The sequence below is a fragment of the Periophthalmus magnuspinnatus genome, chromosome 1 (genome assembly GCF_009829125.3).
Source record: "Periophthalmus magnuspinnatus isolate fPerMag1 chromosome 1, fPerMag1.2.pri, whole genome shotgun sequence".
Taxonomy (NCBI): Eukaryota; Metazoa; Chordata; class Actinopteri; order Gobiiformes; family Gobiidae; genus Periophthalmus; species Periophthalmus magnuspinnatus.
Genome location: NC_047126.1, coordinates 5,337,767 through 5,363,081, shown reverse-complemented (window position 1 = coordinate 5,363,081; position 25,315 = coordinate 5,337,767). Strand labels below are relative to the sequence as shown.

Below are 25,315 nucleotides of genomic sequence, written 5' to 3'. Positions count from 1 at the left end.
CACAAACTTAATTACAGACAGAAGTTTATAGTAAAGAGTTAGACAGACTATAAACATTTAGTTTTCCCGCTGTACGCCTTGGCCTGAGCTTTTGGAGATTTAAATCTTTTCCATGATTTGTTAAATGGCAAATCACATGTTATGTCTGCATGTTTGGCTGTAGTGGCTTTAAATTAGCAGTGCCCCATGTAAACTATCTTTAGTCATAGGGTGTTGATGCCTGTATTGATTAAAATAATAGTAATTATGTAAAGTACCAGAGTCAGGGTTAGCGCAGAGTCACGGCCACAGGCCACATGTCCCGCGCTTTGTTCCTCTGAGGAGGTGCGCACTGCAGCTGGAGCAGATGTGATCCCCGCCTCACGCGGGCGCAGCTTTTGTTGTAAATATAATTATTTAAACAGCTTCAAGGTTAAATTGTTTAATTAATTTGTCGTTTAAAGAAAGGAGTGTAAATAATATTGTCAGTCTAATGATAAAATCTATATTTTCTCTTAAAATCAACATAGGCCCATTTCCTTTTAAAAAGGGGCTTGTCATGTCTCGTTTTCAGAACAAAATGAACTCGGTCAAAGCGTCAGTTTAGGGCAACGTTCTGTTATTAGTCTATAGTCTACTTATAAGTCAATCAAGTGTCTGTACGTGATATCCTATCTGAAAGAAAGTCCTCGTATATTTGTTGAATCAAACGTTGTCAGACCGAGGAGCGAGAGGCTGGGATGCTGCTGCCTTTGGCCCGTGCGTAATGCGTAAAGCGCGCCATGCGTAACAGGTGTAGATCCATTCATTGAAGAGGAGACGTAGTGATGCAAAGCTGCTGTCTAAAAGTCCCGTCCAGAGTTTCTCAAAAATGGAATAGAGCTAATATGCCTACAGTAACATAACATACAACCAGTGGTGTACTAACCAGAGCTCACAGAGACGAGTCACACAGACGAGAGATGGGCGTGGGGAACAAAGTTTAGTGGAACTTGGCAACAGATGCGCGAGGGGGGTCCGGTCCGGGAAGCCTCTTAAGTTGGGCTGATCTATGTGTCCGTGCGCGTACACATATAGGCCTATTGCATTAGTGCACGTTCGTGCAGGAGAAGGACATGAGCGCACATTGAGAGCGCAGCTCTTTCACTCGGCGTGATCATTTCACGCTTCCCCCCGAAGCCCTTTTTCCACCTAAAGCGTTTAGTTGCAGCTGACTGAACACTTGCACAGAGTGCAATGGGAGCGGAAGGGTCGAATTATTTTAACTTACAGCTTGGCCCAAAACTACTGTAGGACGGAAGGGGGACACAAGAAAAAAGTTTTTGTTCTTTTCCTTTTTTCTTTCGCTCCATCACCTCCCCCCGCACCAGCCATGAACATGGAGCCAGGGCCTCGGAGCCCCGCACAACGGGTCGGCAGAGCAGGTAAGCACCAGCTCCATTTTGTATTTTTAACAGACAAATATTTGTACATTACGTTTTTATGAAATTATTGAAACTATTTGACTGTCTTGTCTGTGCATTTCCGGGCTGTGGATATTCTGTACTGCAGTTTAACAAACTTTTACCAACATTTTAAAAATCTGTTTTATCAAATGATTTTGGTTATTTAAGTTTTGGCAATTCTATACCAGGAGTTTATTAATTTGCTCAATAAGATACAATTTGTTATTTCTTTTTCTTTAACTTAAAAAATATATATTTATGGTTAAAGAGCCTATTTCTCCAAATGTTGTAGTCCATTCAAAATGGCCAATAACATATTCTGTTATGTGATCAATATGATCAATGTGATCAGACACTATTTACTCTAATGTTTCAGAGTAGGATATATTGTTGTAAAAATACTTTCCTCAGTCCTGTCTGATCAGTCAGTGGCACATTACTTTAGGAGTATGTGTGTGCGCACGTGCATTTTAGGCCCACTTTCTTCAACAGGTTCTCTGTGGCCCATTCATAAAACAGCAGGCTCTACTTTAGTCCATCGACTATTTGGCACCCAGTGGATATCATATCATTTCATATCACTGCCCGCTGCGGATTATATTGAAAAACAAGTTAATGTTGTTTTCACTGATTTAGGAAATAAGCCTCGATTTTTTTATTTCACTTTCAAGTTGAACATTGTGTGGGACTATTATTGTAATATAAACATGGCATGCGCACCACGTAGCCTAAGAAAAATAATGCCCCTTTGCTACTCTAGAGTAGGATAGGCCTTTAATCCCTGATAAATGCCGAAAGAAGTGGGATTCCTTGCAAAAGGATAATAACTCTTTAACCTCAGAGGAAATCAGAGTTTAAAGGAGGCCCTCTTTGGTTGCTTTACGGAGACTTTCGGGCCCAGAGCCTCTACCTACTGCCTCTCCATTTGCTATCACTTTAAAATACGTGCCATGTGTACTAAGCAGCTAAATCAAAATGAAAGTGGATCTAATGAGACCCGGCTTCTGTTCCCGCTCTGCAGCCTGCCGTGCGTAAAGTGCGCACACGGCCACTTCTTTCAATGAGCAACTACATCCAAGGCTCACAAGTGAACAATGTGAGATGTAAGATTTAAGGTTATTGATTTACACATTATTAAGAACCAAGGAATAAATACACAAATATATAAAATAAATACCAGGGACCAGAGACAGGGACAGTACCCACTGGCCCATATTTGAAAGAAAGGTCAAAACGCAGGCCTAATATGTCATTATTTCTAGAAAATATAGACTATATGTACAGAAAACCTCAAGAGGAAAAGATCTTAACTTACATGGCTACTACTCAATTACTTTAATCACACTAATCATGGATAAACTCGTTCATTACCTCAGCCTATACCAATTATTACGCATGATTAAAGTCACGTTTTTTGCGCAGAAAGTGTTTTTTTTTAAAAATATTACCACATGAGTATTGTAGTTTAAACCTATAAGTAACATGACATGGGAGGGGTGAAGTGCACGGGATGACCTCATATGGCATTTATATTGACCTCAAGCGCCCCATATAACGCGAGAATACTATATACGTGTAATGATCTTTGAAAGTGTCCTGTAAACGCACTCATGGATGTTACTTTGGCGCATATGGAAAGGCCTGAGTGGAACAGAGGGTGCACCTGATTTGGATAGACCAGTTCCAACTCACGACTCCCAGAAACTCCCTACTCCCAACATAATATTTATTAGTTTATATCTCATAAGCCAATGGAAAACTTAAAAAGAGATACGGAAGCTTTCTCATTATGTTTACAGTCAGCGGGCGTGTAATAAACGAGCCGGTGGAGTTAACATGCGCTATTAATTTTTCATTGCTTTTTTTTTTTTTTCGTTTTGAGACCCAAGCGCGAAAACAGCAAAGCAGCCGGGCTTTGATGAAGGATGAAAACAGGGCAGAGTGAAAGTGAGAAGTAATAGAGAAGAGAAGCGTTTAAACAACAGACTGTGCCTCCAATTATTATCTCAACACATTCTTACTAATGTTTTAAAAAAGTACACATCGTGATCCCCCCCAGCTCTCATCTCCAACACTGGAGTGGTAATGAAATATGGTAATGCTCCTGGACCTCCGGATTAGAGTCGTGTCGTCCCACCCTGATGGAAGTTTTCTCCAAATTTCCAACCCTAAAGCGACAACAATTTGTATACATGGTTGATTGTGTTTGGATTTTTAATTGCTTATGTGTTTAATTTGCAAATAACACAGACTGCAATTTACTTGTGCGCATGGAGGGTGGAAGAAAAGGGGATGCTCCTCGGCTCTATATCTTAGGAAATAAATAAACTGTTTGTCTGCGCGCAAAAAGCATCCAAAGGGAGAACTGTAGTGTCAGGATCTGGATGTGATTTAACTTAAAACTGGTATTTTCTCTAATAACTCTTACTGTCAACACTAAGAGAGAATATGATTTAAAAAAATAAGTGAAATTCATATGTTTCTTTTTTTATATTGTACTTTTATGTATTTGTTTAGTTGTTTTTGCATGTTTTTTAAATTAGAAAATGCCAAAAAAAAAAAAAAAAAAAAGAGGTTTTAAGTGCTACTTTATAACAGCAACATGCGCAATAAGGTGTCATGGTGGTAAAGGATTTATATCTGAACAATTATTAGCTTTTTTGGTTTGATTTAGGTCTAAAATTCGACTGTAGTTCACCTTATAGAAGTCTAAATAATGAAATAAAATATGACTGGTCTATTTTCGTGATATAGGTTCATAGTCTCAATTCATTTTAAGTCAAAGTGCTGATGTTTAGGCCCCAAAACTCAAACGCCCCCTGGTGGTGCACGGTGTAAATATCAGTAGCCTGAAGAAAGCAGGGCCAAGGTTTCCAGTTCTGTCTTGTGGCATTTTAGATCTATCTGCAGAAACTCTCTTGGCTTATTTTGATGCGCAGGGTTTAGGGATGTGTCCTCCTCAGGCTCATTAGGAGATCAGAGTCAGACTTGTAATCAGGAAGGGCTATCCAAAGCAAAATCAAAACAGAGATGAAATACATTCAAGACATAAAAATAAATAAATAAATAAAAAATCAGGCTGTATTAACCTTTTCAAAGTCGCGTTGCAGCATCACACGTTTTTTAATATGGGGGGATGGTAAAAAAAATAAAAATAAAATAAAATATCAGGGCATAGCAGGGTTAGTTGATTCAAGAATGAACAGACTAGAGATGAAGCTAAAGGTCTGGTTCCAGTGGCAAAGTGTAAACATGGAAAATCTAAAATGATTAACTGTCTAAAGAGGAAGATGGGAAATAACAGTTTTTAATTTGGCTCCAGCTTTAGGCTATTTGTGTAGTTAATATTACAAGGGCGGGAGTTAGATCTGCCCTCTCAAATCAGGTGGGACCAGCATGTATTGAATGCCTTAGTTTGTTTAGACCAGAGCCTCACTGCAGCTCGTTTCAATTGCATTTCATTAAACACCACATCCGTTTGGATCCGCAATCAATTAAGTAATGAGTGCCAATGCATCTTTCATTTACTTTCCCCTCAATTTTTCTCCTCGAGCCAAACATCTGAACATTGTGTTCAAACAAGGACATTACACGTGCCAGTTGTTTTCAGGGAAACTGACAGAAGATGCTCCTAGAAACAAGTCCACGCTATAGATTTATATTAGAGCATATGTTTAGATTTTTTTTTTAATTGGCTGAAATCTCTGAATATGCAATGTGGCAATGTAATATTTACGTTTCTGTAAACACTTTAAAGGCTTAATCCTCATTTTTAATACACCATTAATTAGCTCTTTAATATTGACATGAATAAATTGAGTGCAAACTGTATGGAGCTAGGTTTTGCTTCCTTAATTGAAATTAAACATAAAATCATCCTCTCGGTGCGTTTTCTGCTCGTGGCTCCGTATTGGCTCTTTGACAGGACGTTCACAGTGTCATTGGCCCGTGGGATAAGCATCAGCCAATCACAGAAGCCCCCCTCCTCCTGCTGTCGAGAACTCACTGTGACGTGTCGCCCGCGCGCGCTCTGTGATTGGCTGAAGCGGAGGTGAGTGACGGGCAGGTGGCCGGCGCGTGGAGGTTAGGATTGCAGGCGCTGTCCGCACGAGAGCAGGTCCTGAAACGCTGCGCGCGCCACAGTGGACGCTGGGCGCCGCGAGTTTTTCTCCGTCTCAGCATCACGCCCGTGTTTGTGTCCACGCCGCTGCTGTGACGGCTTTGGGAGACAACTACTGGGACAAGTCAGGACTGTTTTTGCTTCCCTTCAAAGCCAAGAATTTTGTCTCAAAAGTGACGCTCAGACCCGGATCCCCTGAGAGTCAGTGAGCTGTGAGAGCCGGTCACAACAGAGAGCCGCCGTTCAGCCCATTCGTTCACACTGGAGGACAAGAACTCACTGCGTCTGAACACCTCAAGACCAGAGCTGCGTTACGCTTTTTATGCGTCAACATTGAACACACTCTGAAGGACTGAGGGAAGCTGTGGCTCTCACATGCTGCGGTTTAACACACGGGAGACACTTGTCCGAGGACTCATCTCAGTCACTTGGAGGACCAGTCTATCTTGGACCAAACCTATTTAGTGTTTTGTTATGTTATTTTTTTATTTCTCAAGTATCTTCAGTACATCTCAGAAACTCAAAAGTTATTTTAAAAGTCACCACCATCGGACGGCTCAGAAGAAGGACCCAGGGCACATCACTAGAACATTAGTTTTTTTAATTATTTTTTTTTTCCCTCAGCATTTTGATTGAAAGATTTGTAGAAGGAATGAGCGCTGCCACTGTGGTGAAGCTCTTCTGGTTTTGGAGACACCAGACCAGAGCTTGGTGCGTCCCGTCCCCATGAGGTGGAAGTCCGTATCCGATTAACATTTTACAAATACAGCGATTTGTTCAGCCAAGTATTTTTTTATATTCCAAATACGCCACAACTATGAGTGTCTTTTTTAATTAAACTAATTTGGCAGCAATTCTACGGGCATAGAATTGTAATCCCTTGAACCATCCGCGCTTTGCCCTTGTGCGCTTCTTTGGCTGCGGTGTGGAAAAGGCGGCAGGCTGAAGCTGGGGGTCCAGTGGTATTTTGAAGAGCCTCGTACTGAAACGGGGCCCCGCAGCCCCACATCACTCATGGAGATTCACTGTAAGCACGACCCGTTCGCAGCAATGCACAGTAAGTGTAGACCTCGATTTATTTACACGTTTGTCTCATTTTAAACCAGGCGCACGTGCAAGACTTTTTAATCAACAGTTTAAAATGTGATGCATGAATTGTTTGACTCTCAGACCCTGTTTAACGTCGCAGTTCCTCTTGTAAATTTAAATAATAGGCCTAAATAGTTGGTTGTACTGATTGTTTTATTTCCCTAATTATTTGTTGCGGCTGAAGTTCCAATTGTTGCAAAACTTTTACGCATGACTCTGACCCGCATGCAAACAATTAAACCCCCGCATCAAGGGCTTTATTTTTAATTTAACTGCACTTCTATGAGCAAAACAGGCCTGCAAATTTATTACAGAATACATTTTTATTGCAATCATTACATTAACTTGTAACTTCACACACGACTGAAATGAAACAAATGCTCATGGTATTTTTTGAAAAGTTTCTGCTTTGGGCCCAGGTTCCACTGCTTTGTTGTGGTTGGGTGTGTGTGGGTGAGCCTTGTGTTGCGTGTCCGCCCTGTCCCTTTCCTGAGGGCCACAGGGAGAGAACGAGGGGGAGAGGATCTAACAAAGCATGACTAAAAGCTGAACTTGATCCACAAACTGGGTTAGACGCAGAACACGTAGCGCACATTACGCACGAGGTCTGCTCAGGTCTTCTCATAAAAAAACAAGCCTAGACTTTGTTGTTGACCCCTAACAGTGAGTGAGAAGGTGCGTGCACCCTGTCCACACGGTGTACTCCTCCACCCACGCGCACACGCACAGAGGCAGAGCAGGTGCGCGCGGGATGTGGGACTTGGTTACTCAGTCGTGACAGGGCCGGGCTTGGACTGTTGTTTTACTATATTATAATTATGACTTATTTGCTTGTCATTTGCCACATGTATGAAAAAAATGAAACGGAGCCTATATGAATTAAATAGTTGTTGTTTTTTTTAGCTTTATGTTCTAGAGGGAATCGATTCCGTACGAGTGGCACAGGTTCCCACGGTGCGTTATTTTTGCGACATTAAATGAGCTTCAAACATTCAGTCACGTTCAAAAACTAGAACGAATCATGTTTCCTCTCGGTGCTGATTTTACCACAGCCCATGATTCGCGCTGCTGGTGTTTTGCTAGTAGAGCCTGGAGCGTGGCTTAAGTTATAGACTCTAGTTATATTTCAAGGTCTCGGGACGGTTTAAACGATTAGGCCAAAACGCAAAAATGTTAAAGGCAGTTGATCACTTCTAACCTGCTTTTCTGTCTCTCCTCCTTATAAAAAACAGCCCACTCCTGCTTTATTTGATCAAGACCCGTGATATTTTTTCGTTAAAGTGGTAAAGTGTAGATTTACCCACACATAATCTGTGCTCTGTGACTTTTTGAAATGTATGAACAAAACTATATAAAAAAAATAAAAACCTTTTCTATGCAATTTGGATTATTATTAAGAAGAAGTCATTTTTATTGCACTGGGCCTTGCTTCTAGGGTGTTTTGAGGTCAAATATATTGCAGCAATGTTTGAAAAATCTATAGCAGGTAATTGTGATGGTAATGAGTTGAATTTCATAATAAGCATTGTGATGTTAATGGTGGTATGCTGAATATTAAGCAGCACTGCGGCCTATACCTTGGTCATCCATTCCTGAGTCAGTCAAAAGAAAAACACAGAATCACTGACGAATGGAGCTAAACGAAGAATGACTATGGGCCTAGCATTGTTTAAAAGTGACAATACTTCAACATTAAGTCATGGATTTGTGCGTAAAGACACGCTGTGTAACCTGGGCCTAATGCGGTGCCTTTACGCAGCGTGTTTCAACAATAAAACAAAACATCTTACAATAAAGCATTTAAATCATTTAAAGCAATTTCAAGCCAACACTTTGGACATCTCAGAGATCTGAGGAGTGTTTGCTGAAGGAAACGCGCTTCATCTGTATTCCAACGTGCAACTTTCAGCATTCAAGTCAAAAGTCATTTCTCCCTGCTATTTTATAGCGAGAAAAAGGGGGAAAAACGCTGGCGTTGAGTAGTGATTTTCTCCTAAAGTTGCTTTATTTTTGAGGCGTCAGGCCGTGACGAGGCAGACGAGAAGGAGAGAGATAGAGTCGTGGACAGAGGAGGAAAAGGGGGGACAGGAGAACTCTGAGAGACACAGAGACTAATGGAGTTTATTTTCTGGATGGGGAAGCGCAAATACATTTGGCGTTATCTTCTTTCAGGTAACATTGAATCAATCAAACATTTAGGGAGGAAGCAGGGCTATAAAAAGCAAAATAAATAAAATACAAGTGCTATGCATAATGGCCTCTATAGTCCCGGATGATTTGTTTTTTCCTCAAAACTGAAAATAAACTGCTTCTGCTGCTACAGCCTCTTGAGACTCAAGGCCCAGAAACAGAAATGCTCTAATTTGGCACAATCTCTGGTTAAGCAAACCTTGCAGGGCGCTGCTGTTAATTGAATAGGCATAGGTGACCAAATTTGTTTGGTTGGCTATAATTCACTTTTACACTGAAGCTGTCTGAAATCTGAAGCTCTCCAAACCAAAATGAAGCATACTCTTTCCACAATGACTGTAAACATGGAGAATTTCTTTCTTATTTTGAGTGAAGTCAATGATAAACAAATGCCTCCAAGTGTTGGTTTTTATTATCAGTATATTTATGGGCTCAGAAAATAAATTTCAAACACATAATCCCAAGAATGTGAGAGCCTCAACAGCTAATGCTAACACATACACAGATAAGTGAATAAATAGTTATCGGAAAAGCCTTTTTGTAGGCTACAGTCATTCCTTTCCATCGCCTTACAAAACATGGCACATTCCATGCCGTGGCCTAGATAGGTAAGTGGGAAAGGACCCATTTCATTTACTCTTATCTGAGGAGAAGGCACAGAGTGAAAAGGGGAAGAATGGAGAGAATTCTGTGGAGATACATGTAGTCAGGAGCAGTAGGCTGCTAGACGCCTGCAGCCAAAGGTCTCAGAACATAATGATCATAATAAAATGCATGGAGGAATCAGGTCTTTGTAAAATTCTTCTACAAAAGCATCCTGAGAGCACACAAGACCTGAATGAGACCAGGTCACCAGAGAGACTGTGTTAGCACTTTTGGACATTGGGCAAAATAAGTCTGAAGAAAAGACCCATAATGAAAATGATTTATTGTATTTCTCATATTGTACTACATTGTACAGTACTTTCTGCGCAGTACTTTATTTTGCAGAACAGCTTCACTTAGACTGGGAAACCCTTTGCTATGGAAGCACAGGCACATGTCCTAGTCTTACAAGAACACAAAGCTCAGGAAATTAAACTGAAGTCTTTTGAACGTGCAGAATTGTATGTTTTATATATGTTTGTATTTTTATTCTCAAAATGTTGCAGAAAAAAGTGCATAGGTTGGATTTCTGTGACATCATAACGTTCCATAATCCCCACAGTTTAAAAGTGAAGTGAAGGGAAGGTCAGAATGATTTTATTGCCTGTAAAAATCTAATCTTTTCTCCTGGACCTGGTTTATGTTTAATAACTCTGTAACTGGACCTATCCACATTGAGTTTTCTTCACTGCCATCACAAAAATGAAAGGGAAATTATGGTTTTCCTACATTTTTTTTAATCAAAATTAGAAGACTTTTATTACCATTGTCAGTGAACACAACTCACAAACTAGGAATTTTCTTTGGTGATAACCTGCAACATAAAAACACTGAATAATAAAATAAAAAAAGTTGAAATATAGCTATTATAATAAAAAATATATACAAAAAACATGGTGGCATGGCAGTTGTCAGTTGAAATGTCTCCCTGTTCAAACACACTTGCACAGAATTGGTTTTATAAATAACATTTTCATACTTGTAAATATCCCTGTTAATGCTTTTACTTGCAGTTTCTTTAAAAATTGTCTATCTGCTGCTGTCTAGATGTTTCCAAAGTCACTTCCTGTTTCAATCCCTGCATAATTCCATGTCTTGTTTCTTTAAATGTGCTCATAAATGTCACTTGTTACTGATCCAGCTAATGTGATTATATAAAGTCTTAGAAGTTCAGCGCTCGTTACGTTTCCTGGCATCTGGAGGCCCACTGCTGCTGGAAGCTCACATTACATAAATAGCTTGGACTGTCTCTATATTGCTGCCTTTTGTGAAAAGTGATTGCTTTTTTAAATTGTGCTGTCTGCAGCCACAATCTGCATAATGAGCCGTCTTCTATCTCTAAAAATAAAGTGGTAGAAGGTATCATTTGGAAATAGCATGTTTTGTTTGGTTTTTTGACTCCACACTGGTGCATAGAAAGGGTTATATATTGGCACAAGACAGTACTTTTTAAAAATCTTTCAGTAGCAAATATAAGTAGACTTCAGTTCTTAGGGTTCATAACACCAAACCTCACTGGAAATTATAGAGTTTTTTTTATTTTTTATTTAATTAGACTAATAGCGTTTTGTTTTTTTACGAGTTTAGACTTTTTTCTTACTCACATCATCTGAAAATCTATCCACATTCATTAAACTGAGCGTAGATCATATTTTTTTTAGTCATTTTAAGTGCGTGTGCTCGTGTACTTCCTGCTGACGGTGAAATGAGTTGGACAGGTTCGGGAGCAGCTTTGTGTTTTAGGGGGTATCCCTGCTGGGCTAATGTGTTTAAAATCTATTACCCCCACAGCAAGGATTAGTGTGCATGCGTGTGCCTCCCCCTAAAGACGTAATCACCATGGTAATACAAAAAGCCATGCGCTGGATTATGGGCAGGAGAGATTCTGGATTTTACTGTGCCTTTGGTCACATATGTACAGTGTTTGCCTGAGAGAGAGAGAGATGCGTGGTAACATTTTGTGCTGAGATATGAGTATACACAGCCTCTGTTTTTGCAGGGAGTTGGAGGTTTCAGGTCTATAATGATGATAATGCTGTTGTTATTTTAAAATGTGTGCATATTTGGGGAGTTTTTGAATATACCAGAGATGTCAAGGTCAAAGAAAAAAGCTGTTGCCATCTGCGTTCAGCCATTGGATTTCAATCTGTGTAACTTTATTCCGATTTGACCAATAATCTCCCAAATACTACTTCAAAAATATGCATAGTGTATGTTTTCTATACTGTTCCTCCATTCTGTTGTGTTGTTAGCATTCTGTCGCTTTCCCAGTAGTCTCGGTACTGCTGTCCCTCAGGGGGAATATTAGCTGTATCTTTCAGTAAAAGGGGTCGGGGCCAGGCCTTGGTCAATAATTAATTGAAATCCCTTCATTTACTTGCAGTGTTAGCTTAGCCTGCCTGCGGTGAAAATGGGCCAAGATTGCACTTTTGGAAGAGTTTCGACCACTGCCATTATGCTGAACAAGATAAATAAGCGGCAGAGAGGAAATCACTGGTGTTTGAGTTAAACTGACTCCAGCCGTGGGCACAGGCTCTGCTAACTTTGCATACCAATATAGTTACGTAGGGTTTGCGTGGTTTTCACTTGGTGCTACTGTGCGTGATACAAACAAAACAGGTCAACATCATTTTTGGAATTACTGAAAAATGGAGATAACAGGTGTGTTTCTGTTACCTCCAGAGTCAGGACTAAACGTGGGGAAGCAGCGTTTCAGTTTTTAAGCAGCTAAAAACCTGGAACAGTCTTCTTAAAGATGTGAGACAGGCCTTTACTTAAATCCAAGCTCCAAACGGTTCTGTTTAGCTGTGCATATGACACTCTTCTCTTTTAATGTTAACTTTATGATGATAATTTGTGTTTTGATCTGTTTGTGTTGTGATTTTAATGTCTTTCTTATCATGTAAAGCACTTTGAATGACTTTGTGTACAAATTGTGCTATATAAACTTGCCTTTCCTTGCCTTTTTTGTGCCACAGTCCATTCTCTTTGCCAGTCCTAAGCACAGATAAAAAGAGCAGATGTGCTGTGAAACTCTTCATTCTGGCTTTCACATGCTTAAACCTCGATCTGATCCCGTCTCTTCCAGGACACGGCGGCGTAAACCAGCTCGGAGGTGTGTTTGTAAACGGACGGCCCCTTCCAGATGTGGTTCGACAGCGAATAGTTGAACTCGCTCACCAAGGAGTGCGGCCCTGCGACATCTCACGACAACTCCGAGTTAGCCACGGATGTGTCAGCAAGATACTGGGCAGGTAAGGAGTACAAAAAGCTTCATAGAACAACTGCTATTTTAGTTAAATTCTTACTTTTTCCCCTTTCATCAAATGCATTTTTCAAATATTGGGACCTTTCAGATTGTTTTACGCCCAGACTAGGGGCAAGAGACAGTTTTTTCCCACTGATTACACTGTTTTTTTTACCAATATCCAAAAGGTAACTGCACAAATGTTGAACCTGATAACTTCTATTAGTGACTAGACCCAAGAACTAACTGTATCATAACAAAAGTCAGGATTTTAACAATATTACTAACGCCTATCCCCATCTGTACCAAATCTGACTGGCCTATAGAGTCATCTGAAACCCAGCAATAGTTTTACTGCTCAAAAATAATTTAAATAGTTGAAAATTGCTTTAATACACTTCCATCTATCTAGTGTCATCTGTCCAGTGTCATTTAAGTGAAATGCAAACCTCAATACGTCAGCGAAGGACTAAACAAGTGACTAAACTGGAAATAAAACCATATATTCTAACGGGACAATAAGATGACATCCTCTCTTCAAAGTACTATGTAATAATTCAAGGCATGTTATTCCCATCCTTGACCTCTCCTCCCTTTTTCCACTTCCATGTCTGTCTACCTCTGCCTTTTCAAAGCTAAATCCAAGACTAAAATCCATGCTCGTTCCGTCCCCTGGAGAAGAAAGGCCCACAAAGGGGGAACAGATTCATCACTTTTTTGGAAATTTGCATCAAAATGAAAAAGTGGCACCATATTTCTGCACCCCTCCCCGAAATCAAGGGAACAAGGAAAGTGTCGGCTTGGTTGTAAAAGACAATCAGAATGTTCGGAAAAAAGTACGAGACACAGAGACCATTTTGTGGGGACAGAAAAAGGGGGAAGGATTAGCCGGTAGCGACCCGTAGCTATATCAAAAAATGTGTTGCTCATTGTTCTCCCTTTGGTCTCTCTCTCTTTTTTCCTTTTCTCTCTTTGCCTCTGTATCTCTCTCTCTCTCCCCTGTCCTGGACGTTCAACTCACTGAAGCGTTACTGCGAGGAGGAGGGGGGAGAGTAAGTGGAGAGGGTGGTGTTGGTGGGATGCGTTTGTTTTATCCTCTTCTGTGTCTCTGTGGTGCCAACAGAACAAAAAAAAAAAAAAGAAAGAAAAAAGGAAAAACACCAACTTGAATTCTCCATGTGTGCTATCAATAACCACTTTATTCACTGATGATTTGCCCGTGAATAATTTAAATCCATTTCGGTAGTATTTTTCGCGAGAGGTTCTTATGAAAAAAATATCAAATGCTTAAAATGAGCAGAATAGAAACGGGGAAGACAAGAAAATGTGGCATTGCGTTTACAGAACACACATCTAGAGGGAAGGGATTACTCTAGCATACAGTGGAAGGGAGAGAATGAGAAGGGAAAACAGGCAGAGCAGCAGGTTTAAGACTGACTGACAGCTTGCATCCGCACTCCGCATCCCCCCATTTTTTTTTTTTCCAAGCTTTGTAGCACATTTGCTGTTCCCCCTGCCCCCTGTGCCCCCTGCGCATGCAAATACATTCATGAAATAGCCATGGTGGACACTTCAGTATCTGTGTGAAGATCTGAGTTACTCTTTCTTTACGTCACTCTGGAGAAAATAACAACAACGTTAAGGACAAAACGATGAAAGTAGTTTAGTTATTGTGTAGTGAACTTGATGAAGAGGAGAGTGTCGTTTGTCGTTTTTTTAAGGTTTGTTTTAGGCCAGAGATTTTGTAGTTTTAAATGTTGCAAAAATGACTTTAATCAGCTGTAAAAAGTCAACATTGTTCCTGCTTTTAATGTGTTTTTTATGTGTTTAAAATCTATAAATACAAAAAACCATTTGAAAAGCAGTTAATTGAGTCTTAAAAGTTCATCCAACACCAACACTTATCTTGGATTTGAGCCAATTTTAAGCCACAAATGAACAAAAATGAGTTGAATTTGTGCTTGTGTAACTGGAGAGAGATGGATTATGACGTGCCATGCTTTTTACTACATATACCTTACATACCTGACTGCAAATAACAGCAAAAGCATCTGTTTGACTCTGTTTTTGAATCTTTTTTACTGCAGGTACTATGAGACAGGCAGCATCCGCCCCGGCGTTATCGGGGGCTCCAAACCAAAGGTTGCTACACCCAAAGTGGTCGACAAAATAGCCGATTACAAACGCCAAAACCCCACCATGTTTGCCTGGGAGATCCGGGACAGGCTGCTCGCCGAGAGAGTGTGTGACAATGACAGCGTCCCCAGCGTCAGCTCCATCAACAGGTGATGCTTTAGCACAGATAGCAACAGGTATCCAGGGTGGAGGTAGGATATACTGTTTCATATGCGTGCGGAATAGTGACCAGCTAAGAGACCTCCATATGTATGAAGTGGCTGCACCTCAGTGGTTCAACACAGTAGTACAATGACAAGCCTTTCCCCCAGAGCGCAGAGCGAGGACGGAGGGATGGTGTAATAAGAGAGAGAGAGGGGGCAAAATAGGTGAACAAAAGGAACGTAAGGTGTGTTGGAGCAAGGAAGGGAATAAGCATCATATGAAAGGGCCACGTTTTGCAGGAAAAAAAAAAAAAAAAAAAAAGGTCCGGAGTAGCAGAGGGTGAGCAGGGGAGGAGAGGAAAAGAAAGGATGGAGAGAGGAGGAATAGGGTTTGCATGAGCAGCCAAGCAGGAAGTGTGAGGCCCCTCTGCCATGTCAGCCTGCCTCAGCCACTTCACACACACAAACACACACACATACACAGGCTGGCACATATACAGGGCTGTTCCCACAACGCTCATGTTCCTGTGTCACCCGGATCCTCGCTAATATCTGCTCTCTCCTCTCTCCGCCAGGATCATTCGGACTAAGGTTCAGCAGCCGGGCCAAACTGGCTCAGTGGCGGCTCACAACTTAGGTAAGTGCTGGCTGCAAAGATACACAGTTCAGTGGGAGCAGAGCCTGAACAGTAAAATAGACAGTAGTAGATCAAATACAGTTATAGTTCAATACGTTGCTAGGACTTTCTAATTCCATCAAACTTAACAATACCATAAGCTTAACCTGAGAAGCATGAGATCAGAGATGGCAAGATCTTTACCATGTTTATGCATCAAACATCCCCACTTATTTGCATTATATTGTGGAGATGCTCTGTACCAATATTGACACGTTTCCCCGATGAATAAACTCACAATTCATTTACAGTTTGCTTTAAATTACCCTGTTGATTTTATTCTGGTAACGCCACACATCTAAATGCCAGTGCTCGTGTGACATCATGTCAAGAATCCGGTCTCTTTATTATTATGCAAATTTACAATGCACAACTCCAGATATCAGATTGTGTTGGATTAAAGTCTCCCAAAGCCATATATCTATTACCGTATTTCTTACTATAGACTTGCACATACATTACACAGCGCAGTCAATCTCCCTCTCCGCCCCAAAGTGGATTCCCTGTCTCTCGTATCTTCATAATCATGCATTGTCTATTAATCTAAATTAATTTCACACGCAGCGCTACTTGCCTCTTTCGCGCACACACCTAGCTGCACCTAGACGCACATCGACACACCGAGATTACACAGATAAATGGTCCCACTCCCGGGCGGAAAATTGAACATTTGGATTTGCCGAATAAAAGCGTTGCGTTCCAGATTAAAAAAAAGAAAGAGAAAAGAAAATCAGATAATTGAAGTGCTAAATCAAGTGTTGGAGAAAAAGGAGGGATCTGCATTCATTATAGCCCCCTTGTTGTTAGCACATGTGGCTAGAAGGGACCTTGATCCTGCCAGTTTGTCTATTTTTATTTAGACCCTGTTTTGTGTGTGCGTGTGTGTGTGTGTGTTTGCGGGGTCTGCTGGGAGTGTGGATTAGGATGTCTGTCTCTGCACCTTTCTTGTCCCTCCTGGGATACCATACTGTCACTCAGCCCCACCGTCCGCTTACAGGGGCGCAGATAAGAGACCAGAAAGTGACTGACTCCATGTTGTGTGTGTGTCACTGAAGCGATGACGAGGATGTCGCTGTGTTGCCCATAAACCAACTTGTCTCCTTCAGGGGGAAAGATTAGAGCAGTACAAATACTCTCACACATACTACAGTCTTGCCTGGTCTTTGTCCTTTTTCTCTTTCTTTTTAAAGTTGTCTGTAAAAAAAAAGAAGAAGATTAAAATCCACTTGTTTGGAGATTAGGGAAGACGTATGACTTTAAAACACCTTATTAACACGTGCTGATTAAAACCATACTGCTATCAACAACGCGAGGGAAATTCAAGTTTTAATCTGGCAAATTCCTCTGACTAAGAATCTAAGACTTCCAGGAATCAATAAAATGAGGATTAATGGTAATTTTGCACACAATGACATAGATTTCTGTCATCTATTCATGCTATCTTTGGCTAGAACAACAGTGTCAATCCCATTTAACCCAAGAGCCATCTTAAGTGAGCCTGAAAATGCATGACTCTGCACTGTGTTTTAGATACTAGCATTGGTTTTACTCATTTATCACACTGGTTTTAACTTCTCTCCCGCAGGGACATCTGTAGCTGCCACCCAGGTCTCCGCAGTGACCAGCGACTCAGCAGGCTCCTCCTACTCCATCAGTGGGATTCTGGGTATCAGTTCGGCAACGGATGTGGGCAAGAGGAAGAGAGATGAAGGTAGGACAACAAATCTGATTCTCTGTGATTTTTTTTACGCTGTCCAGTGATCCGACCACTCAGATGAAATTATACTAACACCTACACTTGAAAAACAGAAGGTTTCAGATGCAACATGGATTTCAGTTGTTTTCCAGATGTTTTCTAACTCTTTTACTGGGTATATGGGTGAAGAGTTCAGAAATACAGCAGCAAGTGAGGCTTGAACTGTTCACCGTCCTGTACGCAAACGCTTATCCCATTAAAACATTTCGTAACTCACTCATCAAAGGCCTAAATATATCCTGTTTTGAATTAAGTTTATTCAAATATCTCCGGGCAAGTAGCATTTGAGTATTTTGAGTGTGATATCTTACAAATTTGTGGTTGCAATTCAGCTGGGATCATGCAAAATTCCGCAAATTAAGTCCAGCGTAAAGAAACATGAAAAGTTCAAGAGCAAAAACAGATATCTCCCTTTGGAAAAAACTGCTAAATAGTGTTGTTTTTTTTGTGTTGCTGTCTTCTAAAGATACTAGCAATGACAGTAATCTACAGCGCATTTTATCAAGAAGGAATGGAAGTTTATTTATAGCAGTAAAACAGATTTGGGTTTTAGAGTAAACTACAAACTTCCGATGACTTTTTTCAAATGGCACGTATCTATTTTTGCAAATAAACTCTCCACATAACAACTGTAAACTGTGATAAATACTGAGAGTTCATTACATCTGCCTTATTGAAACTATAACGCAAACAAACCAAAACCTGTAGTTTCTGTTTTCACTGTACATCAAGAGAACGACACACTCAACAACTTCTCTGTAGTGTCCACACCTGAGAATCAATGTCAGATCTAAGTGTTGCATCATGGGACTTTCTAACCCAAACATCTCCATTCCGCACCACCTTTTTGTTTACTAACATCCAGATCTAGCTGAGGAGGCGGTTTATGCATGCACTATTGATCATATATGCTGTCATAGTGGATCGATGCAGCCTGCATGTTAATCGAGGGGAGCATGCTGGTGCGCGGGAGTGTACGAGGCGCTGTCAGTGGCATTAAAAAGCCATCACACCGACATTCTCCTACCGTAAATGAGACAGGACCAGATGTCGGAGCAAGAGGGGGGGGTGACAGAGCGCCGCTGGGGGCTATCGCACGCACTCGGAAAGACACACAAAGGCGGCGTTCCTGATGAGGAATATGGTAACGCTCCAGAACTGGAAGGAGAACACGGGAGAAGAGGCTCAGGTGAAGGCTGGACTTGGACTTTTCCGGGAAATCGACCAATAAACAAAATAACAAAGATGACATGAGTTTAAAAAGTTTTCTGATATTATTTTAACACTTTAACTTGTCAGAGTTGTACAAAGGCAATGCATTGTAGCACGTGTCAAACTCAAGGCTCTTGGGCCAAATGCGGCCCGCCACGTCATTTTATGTGGCCCGCGACAAAGGAAATTAAAAGGTATGACTGTCTTAAAATGTCAGTTTATCATTAGATACACAGTTAAGGAGCTATTTTTTCATGTCTATGCAAATCCATATGCAATATTTGTAACTTGAATAAGCAATAAATATAGAAACGGTTAATTAACAAGATTAAAAAGTAGTTGCATTTATTATATTATTGCATTTACATTAAATTTGGTGACATTTAGTGACATTTATCTTACAGTTAGTTACATCTTGCCCTTTGAGAACAACCATTTTGTTGATGTGGCCCTTTGTGAAAATGAGTTTATTAGCCCTGCATTATAGTGATTGCTGTTGTAGTCATAGTCAAAAAGAATATCCTACCTTCTATTCTCAAAACTACACAACTGCACAACAATTTACCAAACAACACAAAACAGTTTGGGGTTTTTTCTTCCTCCTGTGTAACTAAATAAGTGACGGCCTCTATGGACTGTCCAATTACATTACTATGTAGGAAAACACATTCTGAACTTACAATAATGAATAAATAAATACAAACTGCTGACACAGCTCTGGCGACATTAGCTTGTGCTCTACTAAAGATTAAACTCCACATAATTTTAGTCAGGTTCAGCACAGTCTCCCTTTTTCCATGTTTTTGCATCGCTAATCCCCATTTCATTCTGACATTTGGTCAAAGTAGGTTCCAGATAATACTGTATTTTAAGTTTTGTGATTACGAGTCACCTTCTGGGAGACAGGGGCATTACACTTGCTGCCTTGGAGACTCTGTAGTATTTGCAGTAATGTTTTTATCATATGTAATTGTACAAATGTAGCGGCACAAACTGTTATCCATGTAGTGTATGGCTATAACTGTGTTGCCCTATCTGCAATTCAAGTATAAGCAATTAGCCGCATCATTGTTTGCCTTTGTTCAGTACATGTGCGATCTGCTAGTCGTTTCACTAGTGCTGCCTTTGTGTTTGAAGATAAATATCCAGACCTCTGTTGCACTTACGCTGCCCGGCTGAAGCATCACGTTGGCCCCTGCATCACTTCCCTCCGTGTGTGTGCGTGCGTGTGTGTGTGTGTGTAGTTTTCTGTGGCAGAGGTCCGCACGCCCGGCTCGGTGGTCTAATTAACAGCATTGCTAATCACAGCTTCCATTAGAGCAGCCCCCACTGGATAATGACACACACACAGCGAGGGGCAACAGGGAGAACAGCATGCACCAACATGGACAGACACAGACATACATTACACAGCAGCACGAGGCTCGCACACACTCGCACACACTCGCACACACACTCGCACACAGTCACACAATCGCAGGCTTCGGTGTGACAACATGCAGACGCACAAGGAGGAGACGTGCTTGAGGTATAGTGGGATTTATCTGCATTAGCGATGGGACAATATCAGGATAAAAAAACAGGAAGCAATAATTGTCCTTAAGACACTTTTTATATAATTGTGATAGTTGCGAACAAAGATAATCACTGTTATATCATCAGAATGTGCACAACAAACTTCTACTTCTGCCTTTCTATCTTTCTTTCTTTATCCTTATTTATACAGGGGAGCCCAATTTGAGCACTTGAGGGCTCTTTTTCACGGGTGCCCTGTTTAAAATACAATACAAGCAGAAAAATAAACAAAACAAACAAGTATACAAGGTAAGGCAAGTTTATTTGTATAGCACAAAGTAATTCAAAGTGTTTTACGATATAAGAAAGACATTAAAATCACAATACAACTAATCAAAATGTAAAAAAAAATCACAAATAATCATCTTAAAATTGACATTAAAAGAGAAGAGTGTAGAGTTAAAATGTTTCAGTCATGTTATGCACAGCTAAACAGAACCGTTTGGAGCTTGGATTTAAGTCCATAAAACATTAAAAACAGGAGCAGGTGTGTGGATAAAAGTTTGTTACCAGATTATTAAATTGCGATTGTGACACCGGCATATCCAGTTTTGCTTGTTCTCTCCCTGATCACTGTTGTTTTCACTTATAACAAAGTACAATTCTCTAACAGTTGTTTAAATATCAAACCTATTCATAATATTAAAATGATAAATATTCATATCCATTACAATTTAAACTGTCAGCAACTTTAATAAATATTGACACCAAATGGAGTATCGTCCCATGTTTGATGCAAAAATATAGTTTTGTTAAGTACTACAATGTTATTGACAGATTTAAAGTTATATGGTTACATATAAAAAAAATTATAAACGGCAAAAATATAAACGGCAGCACCCCACACATTAACATTCATATAATTAATTTATTTCGAGCTGATTTATGAACACATGTATCCAATACACTTAATGCACATTTCACATATTTTTTTCTTATTTAAGCTCAAAAAGGAGTGGGAAGAAGAAAACTTATTAAATCCCACCCCTGTCATACATTAGAACATAAATAAAATGCTGTGTTTAAGCTTCGTTTTCAGTTGAACAAAATATAAATGTATAAATTCATTCTATTCATGACAATAACTGCATCAAAAAGTCACTGACAATAAGTTGAAAACAAGTTAGATTTTAACCAAATGCACAAAACGAACCAACCAAAAGGTTTTTTAGCTCTATAATTAAATAATAATAATAATAATAATACTAAAAGCATGTATATTTACAGCAAAACATCCAAAAACAGTTCATCTCTTTTCTCAAATGCTCCGTATAATCATCCGATTGACGTCATGACAAAATTCTTACTCCAGGTGTGTGTCTGAATCACATGCTTTTCATGATTTCATACACAATACACAATAATAATGTCATAATGTGCTGATACATGCAGTAATCAATATAATGTCCATGATATTCTATGAAATATCAGTGTTTTAAAAGGAAGAAACACATTTTTACATCAGTATTTCTTTATAAAACCTCAACATGCACATTCAGTTTATAAAATACACATAATTTAATAGTCAACACTGTAAATATGTCGAGTGTGTAACAGACATTTACTGAAATTTCTCTAAATAAGAAACAAAACTGAAGTACTGCCAGAAAAGTTGGCACTAGGCCTGTCACGATAACGACTATATCGACTTATCGTTGAGTGCATGACAAATGGAACTATTATTTTTGGGGGATCAATATTTACTGTGGTACTTTTTCTTTGTAATAGTTGAGAAATTGTGCTTATTTTTCTGGACTGCGATAAGATTTGAGCTATAGAAGGTTGAATAAATAACTTCTGTTAACATTATAGATACAAATTAAGTACTTAAGTGTTGCTTTCTGCTGTTTATTTAAAGTAGTTTTTACGATAAAGTATATTTAGAATCGTTTTTGGGGTTCTTGGTTATTGTTTCAGTGGCATTAAGTAGTTTCAACATTATCGTTCATCGTCTTTTTTAGCAATATACCGGACTTCAAATTGTGTTATCGTGACATGTCTAGTCTGTTATCAAATAAAAATCAGCCTTTATACACTCGTGATACAATTGTGAATATGTGATGTTGGTTTATTCTGAAGTGTTTTTTTGTTTTGTTTTCTTTTTGTACATTACATTTTGTATTAGAATTGCGTGATAAAAAACACTTTCTCTCTACGGTAGTTTGAATCAAAGTACGTTGACACCAAAAGCTGCATTAACGTTTTCTTAACATCTTGATCATATCTCCCTTTTTCATTTCCAAGACAATGTGTGCACGTTGGGGGAAAAAAAAAAAGCTTTGAATTTTGCTGTAACTGATAAAATGGCAGCTGCCGAAGAGATGGGAACACAGGAAGGCGGCTCCGTAGCATATGTGTGTGTGTATATGCAGGATTGTGCGGGGGTAAAGCCCTGTGGTGACCTTTGACCCCAGCCAAAGTGAAGGGAAGTGAGGGGGTGACCGGGTTTGAATCACGATGAATTGGATTGAATGGGAGAACTTGACTCGTGGGGCCGTGAGGGGACTTTTGTGTCTTAACCTATTATCTGAACTCTGGAGAATAGATATGTTTATGTGTGTGTGTGTGTGTGTGTGTGCGTCACCTCAAACAGCGTCAGGCCAGGTGGTCGTGACTCAAAACGACTCTCGGACTTACTCTCGTTTTAAACCCGCGTTTGAGTCAGAAATCGCGCGATGAGTAATAGTATCAGTTACATTTACTCACAAAGCTGACCCTTCACCCCCCCTGTGCATCCACTGTGACTCTGGGAGATAAAGGGTCTCAGTGCTGGGTATAACACATAAAGAAGAAGAACAAGAACACGGGGGGCTCTGTCCTTCACCCCAGCTTCCTCTGTTTAACCCCCCCTGCCCTCAAAAAAATAACTTTGATCAGTGAATCCATCCGGGACACTGGCGCGGGGCCTTGTGTGGGGTCAGACTGGTGTGTGCGTGAGGGCCCTAACAGTGTCAAGTGTAAAAAGTGTGATTATAGTCTGCTTACGAACAACTCAAACTAATTCATATCAACATTTTCTTCGAGCTTATCGCAATTTCGGTTTGACAGCAACTCACAAAGGCGATATATTGTCTTTAAGAGTTAACAAAACGATTTCGGAGTGTTCACATTTCAACGTGATTGGTCGAATCCACTTGTCACTCAGAGCATGACAGAGGCTGACCAATACGTGTCAAAAGACCTTCCATCACATCGCTCAACCAGCCCCATTATGCAACACTCTGCTTCTGTAGTTAATGTATTGTATGGTATTGTATGGTCTGCTTTTATTTGGACAGGGACAGTGCACAACAACACAAAAACAGGTAAAAAAAAGAAAAAGATGCTTGTTTCCAGGTTATAGCAAAAATACTCATTCCATCTGTCGTCCCTGGACAGGCTGGTGTTAAGTAAGAGTAACTGTTTGGTGTATGTGCATGAAACATCTGTAAACATATGGTACATACGTCTAAAACAACATATCTCGCCCCTCAAATACGCCATTTTCTAAAAACATTCAGTTTATATTGTGTGTCTGCTTTAATCCAGAACCAGTGTGCGTTTTTACAATGATTCTGTGTTACGTCAGTGTAAAAAAAGACAGCACAGAGCCAGATATTACACCTGAAAATCCCATGTTGTCATATAAAACTTGAATTTACTGCTTAAATATTGTACGTGGTCAGATCTGGATGTATGCCACCACTGTTTTGGCGTTGACCAGCAACATTTAACCTAAAAACATTCAATTTTCCTCCTAAATTGTCAAACTCACGCTCCTTTTTTATGTGTTTGGGCTTGTGTTTCATACCAGATGCCCTTCCGAACCCAACCTACATTTGTTTACACTTGATTCCTGCGCAAAATCATAAACTATTTGAGCCAATACAACTTAATCCTTTCAGAATATCTTAAATCAGTTTCCCCCAAAGATACATTTCAAGGCAACTTTTGAGCAGTTTTAAATCTTTCACCTCTAAATAAGTAAAAATGCTAAAAGTCAAAAATGAAAATCAATATTATTATGCCGGGTATTTCCATTTTAAACGCGACTGTCCTTGAATAGTGGGATACCTGCAAATAGTAATGAGGGACCAGTATCAAAGAGAAAAGAGAGAGCGAGAGGAATTTGAAAACGAGTTAAGGAGATAGACAGAGGAGCCGGAAGAGAGTGGCAAAAGGCAGAGAGGCCAGAACAATAAGGCGTCATTGTTTGTTTTGTTCTGCTCTAAAAAAGAGGCAAGACTAGCGCTTCCCTTCTGAGACCGCCGCACACAGATAGAGGCTGCTGTGTGAATGGGATTTAACCCGTCACGCCAATGAGTTTCTTCACCCATCCGCTAATACAATGAGACCGGATATCAAGCTTCCACCCGGCAACACCCTCAAACACACCACCGAAATGGACACGGATCATTTTAATATGTTAATGCCCCCCCCTTCTTATGGTGAGAATACAGTGTGCGCATGTTGGCGACTATCTCAGGTGGTGTTTATGTGCGAGACGGCAGAGTGACAGCAGAAAGCAATAAGCTAGCTGAAATGGTGCCATCAGAGCTACATGATTGATCAATTGAATTCCATGATGGGGACTGGCCAGTGGGATTAAATGGGTCGCAGTGGGTTACCAGGCTAAAGCATCATATGAGCTTTATCTCCACCCTGATTGGTCTGTCACCGGGGACCAGCTCCATACACTGACTGCACTCTGAAGGCGGCGGTGTACGCGAGGGGCTACGGACCAGAGGGGAGAGATTACGATCGAATAGGAGTGTTTGTGAGAGAAGGTTGAAAGAGGTTTTTTGGACCGGGGAGGAATGGGGAGTTTTGTTGAGTTGCTCATAGCGAGATACTGTTGGGGATATCTGTGGTGCCTCGATACTGCTACTCGAAAAGATCTTGGTCGAATTACGCAACGACATAGTATGTAATGTACAATGGCACAAGGAGCAAGCATCTTTTCAGTTTGTGGGTAAAAAAAAACCATTTGTGCTACTGCCAATCTTCCCCCGACTCTTTTCTATTTGGTTTCATCGATTAATCTCCTCTTTTCTGATTATTCTGCCCGAGAACTTTGAGCTCAACTTAACTCAATCCTCCGCTTTACATGTCCAAACTAAACC

The 25,315-nt window shown here is 40.2% G+C and overlaps 1 protein-coding gene across 4 annotated transcripts in view; it reads left to right on the top strand.

Moving 5' to 3' along the window:
• Nucleotides 1-811: 811 nt before the first annotated feature.
• Nucleotides 812-25,315, top strand: part of pax5 (paired box 5) — a 45,803-nt gene continuing 21,299 nt past the window's right edge. For 2 of the 4 annotated variants that reach the window (XM_055221512.1, XM_055221499.1), the window contains exons 1-5: nucleotides 6,378-6,601; nucleotides 12,557-12,722; nucleotides 14,803-15,000; nucleotides 15,570-15,631; nucleotides 17,256-17,381. In XM_055221512.1, coding sequence (XP_055077487.1) covers nucleotides 6,559-6,601; nucleotides 12,557-12,722; nucleotides 14,803-15,000; nucleotides 15,570-15,631; nucleotides 17,256-17,381 — 595 coding nt within the window. In that variant the 5' untranslated portion in view covers nucleotides 6,378-6,558. Of the gene's footprint in view, nucleotides 1,404-6,377; nucleotides 6,602-12,556; nucleotides 12,723-14,802; nucleotides 15,001-15,569; nucleotides 15,632-17,255; nucleotides 17,382-25,315 lie in introns of those variants that run through there. The other 2 variants (XM_055221505.1, XM_055221495.1) reach the window with 2 other exon arrangements.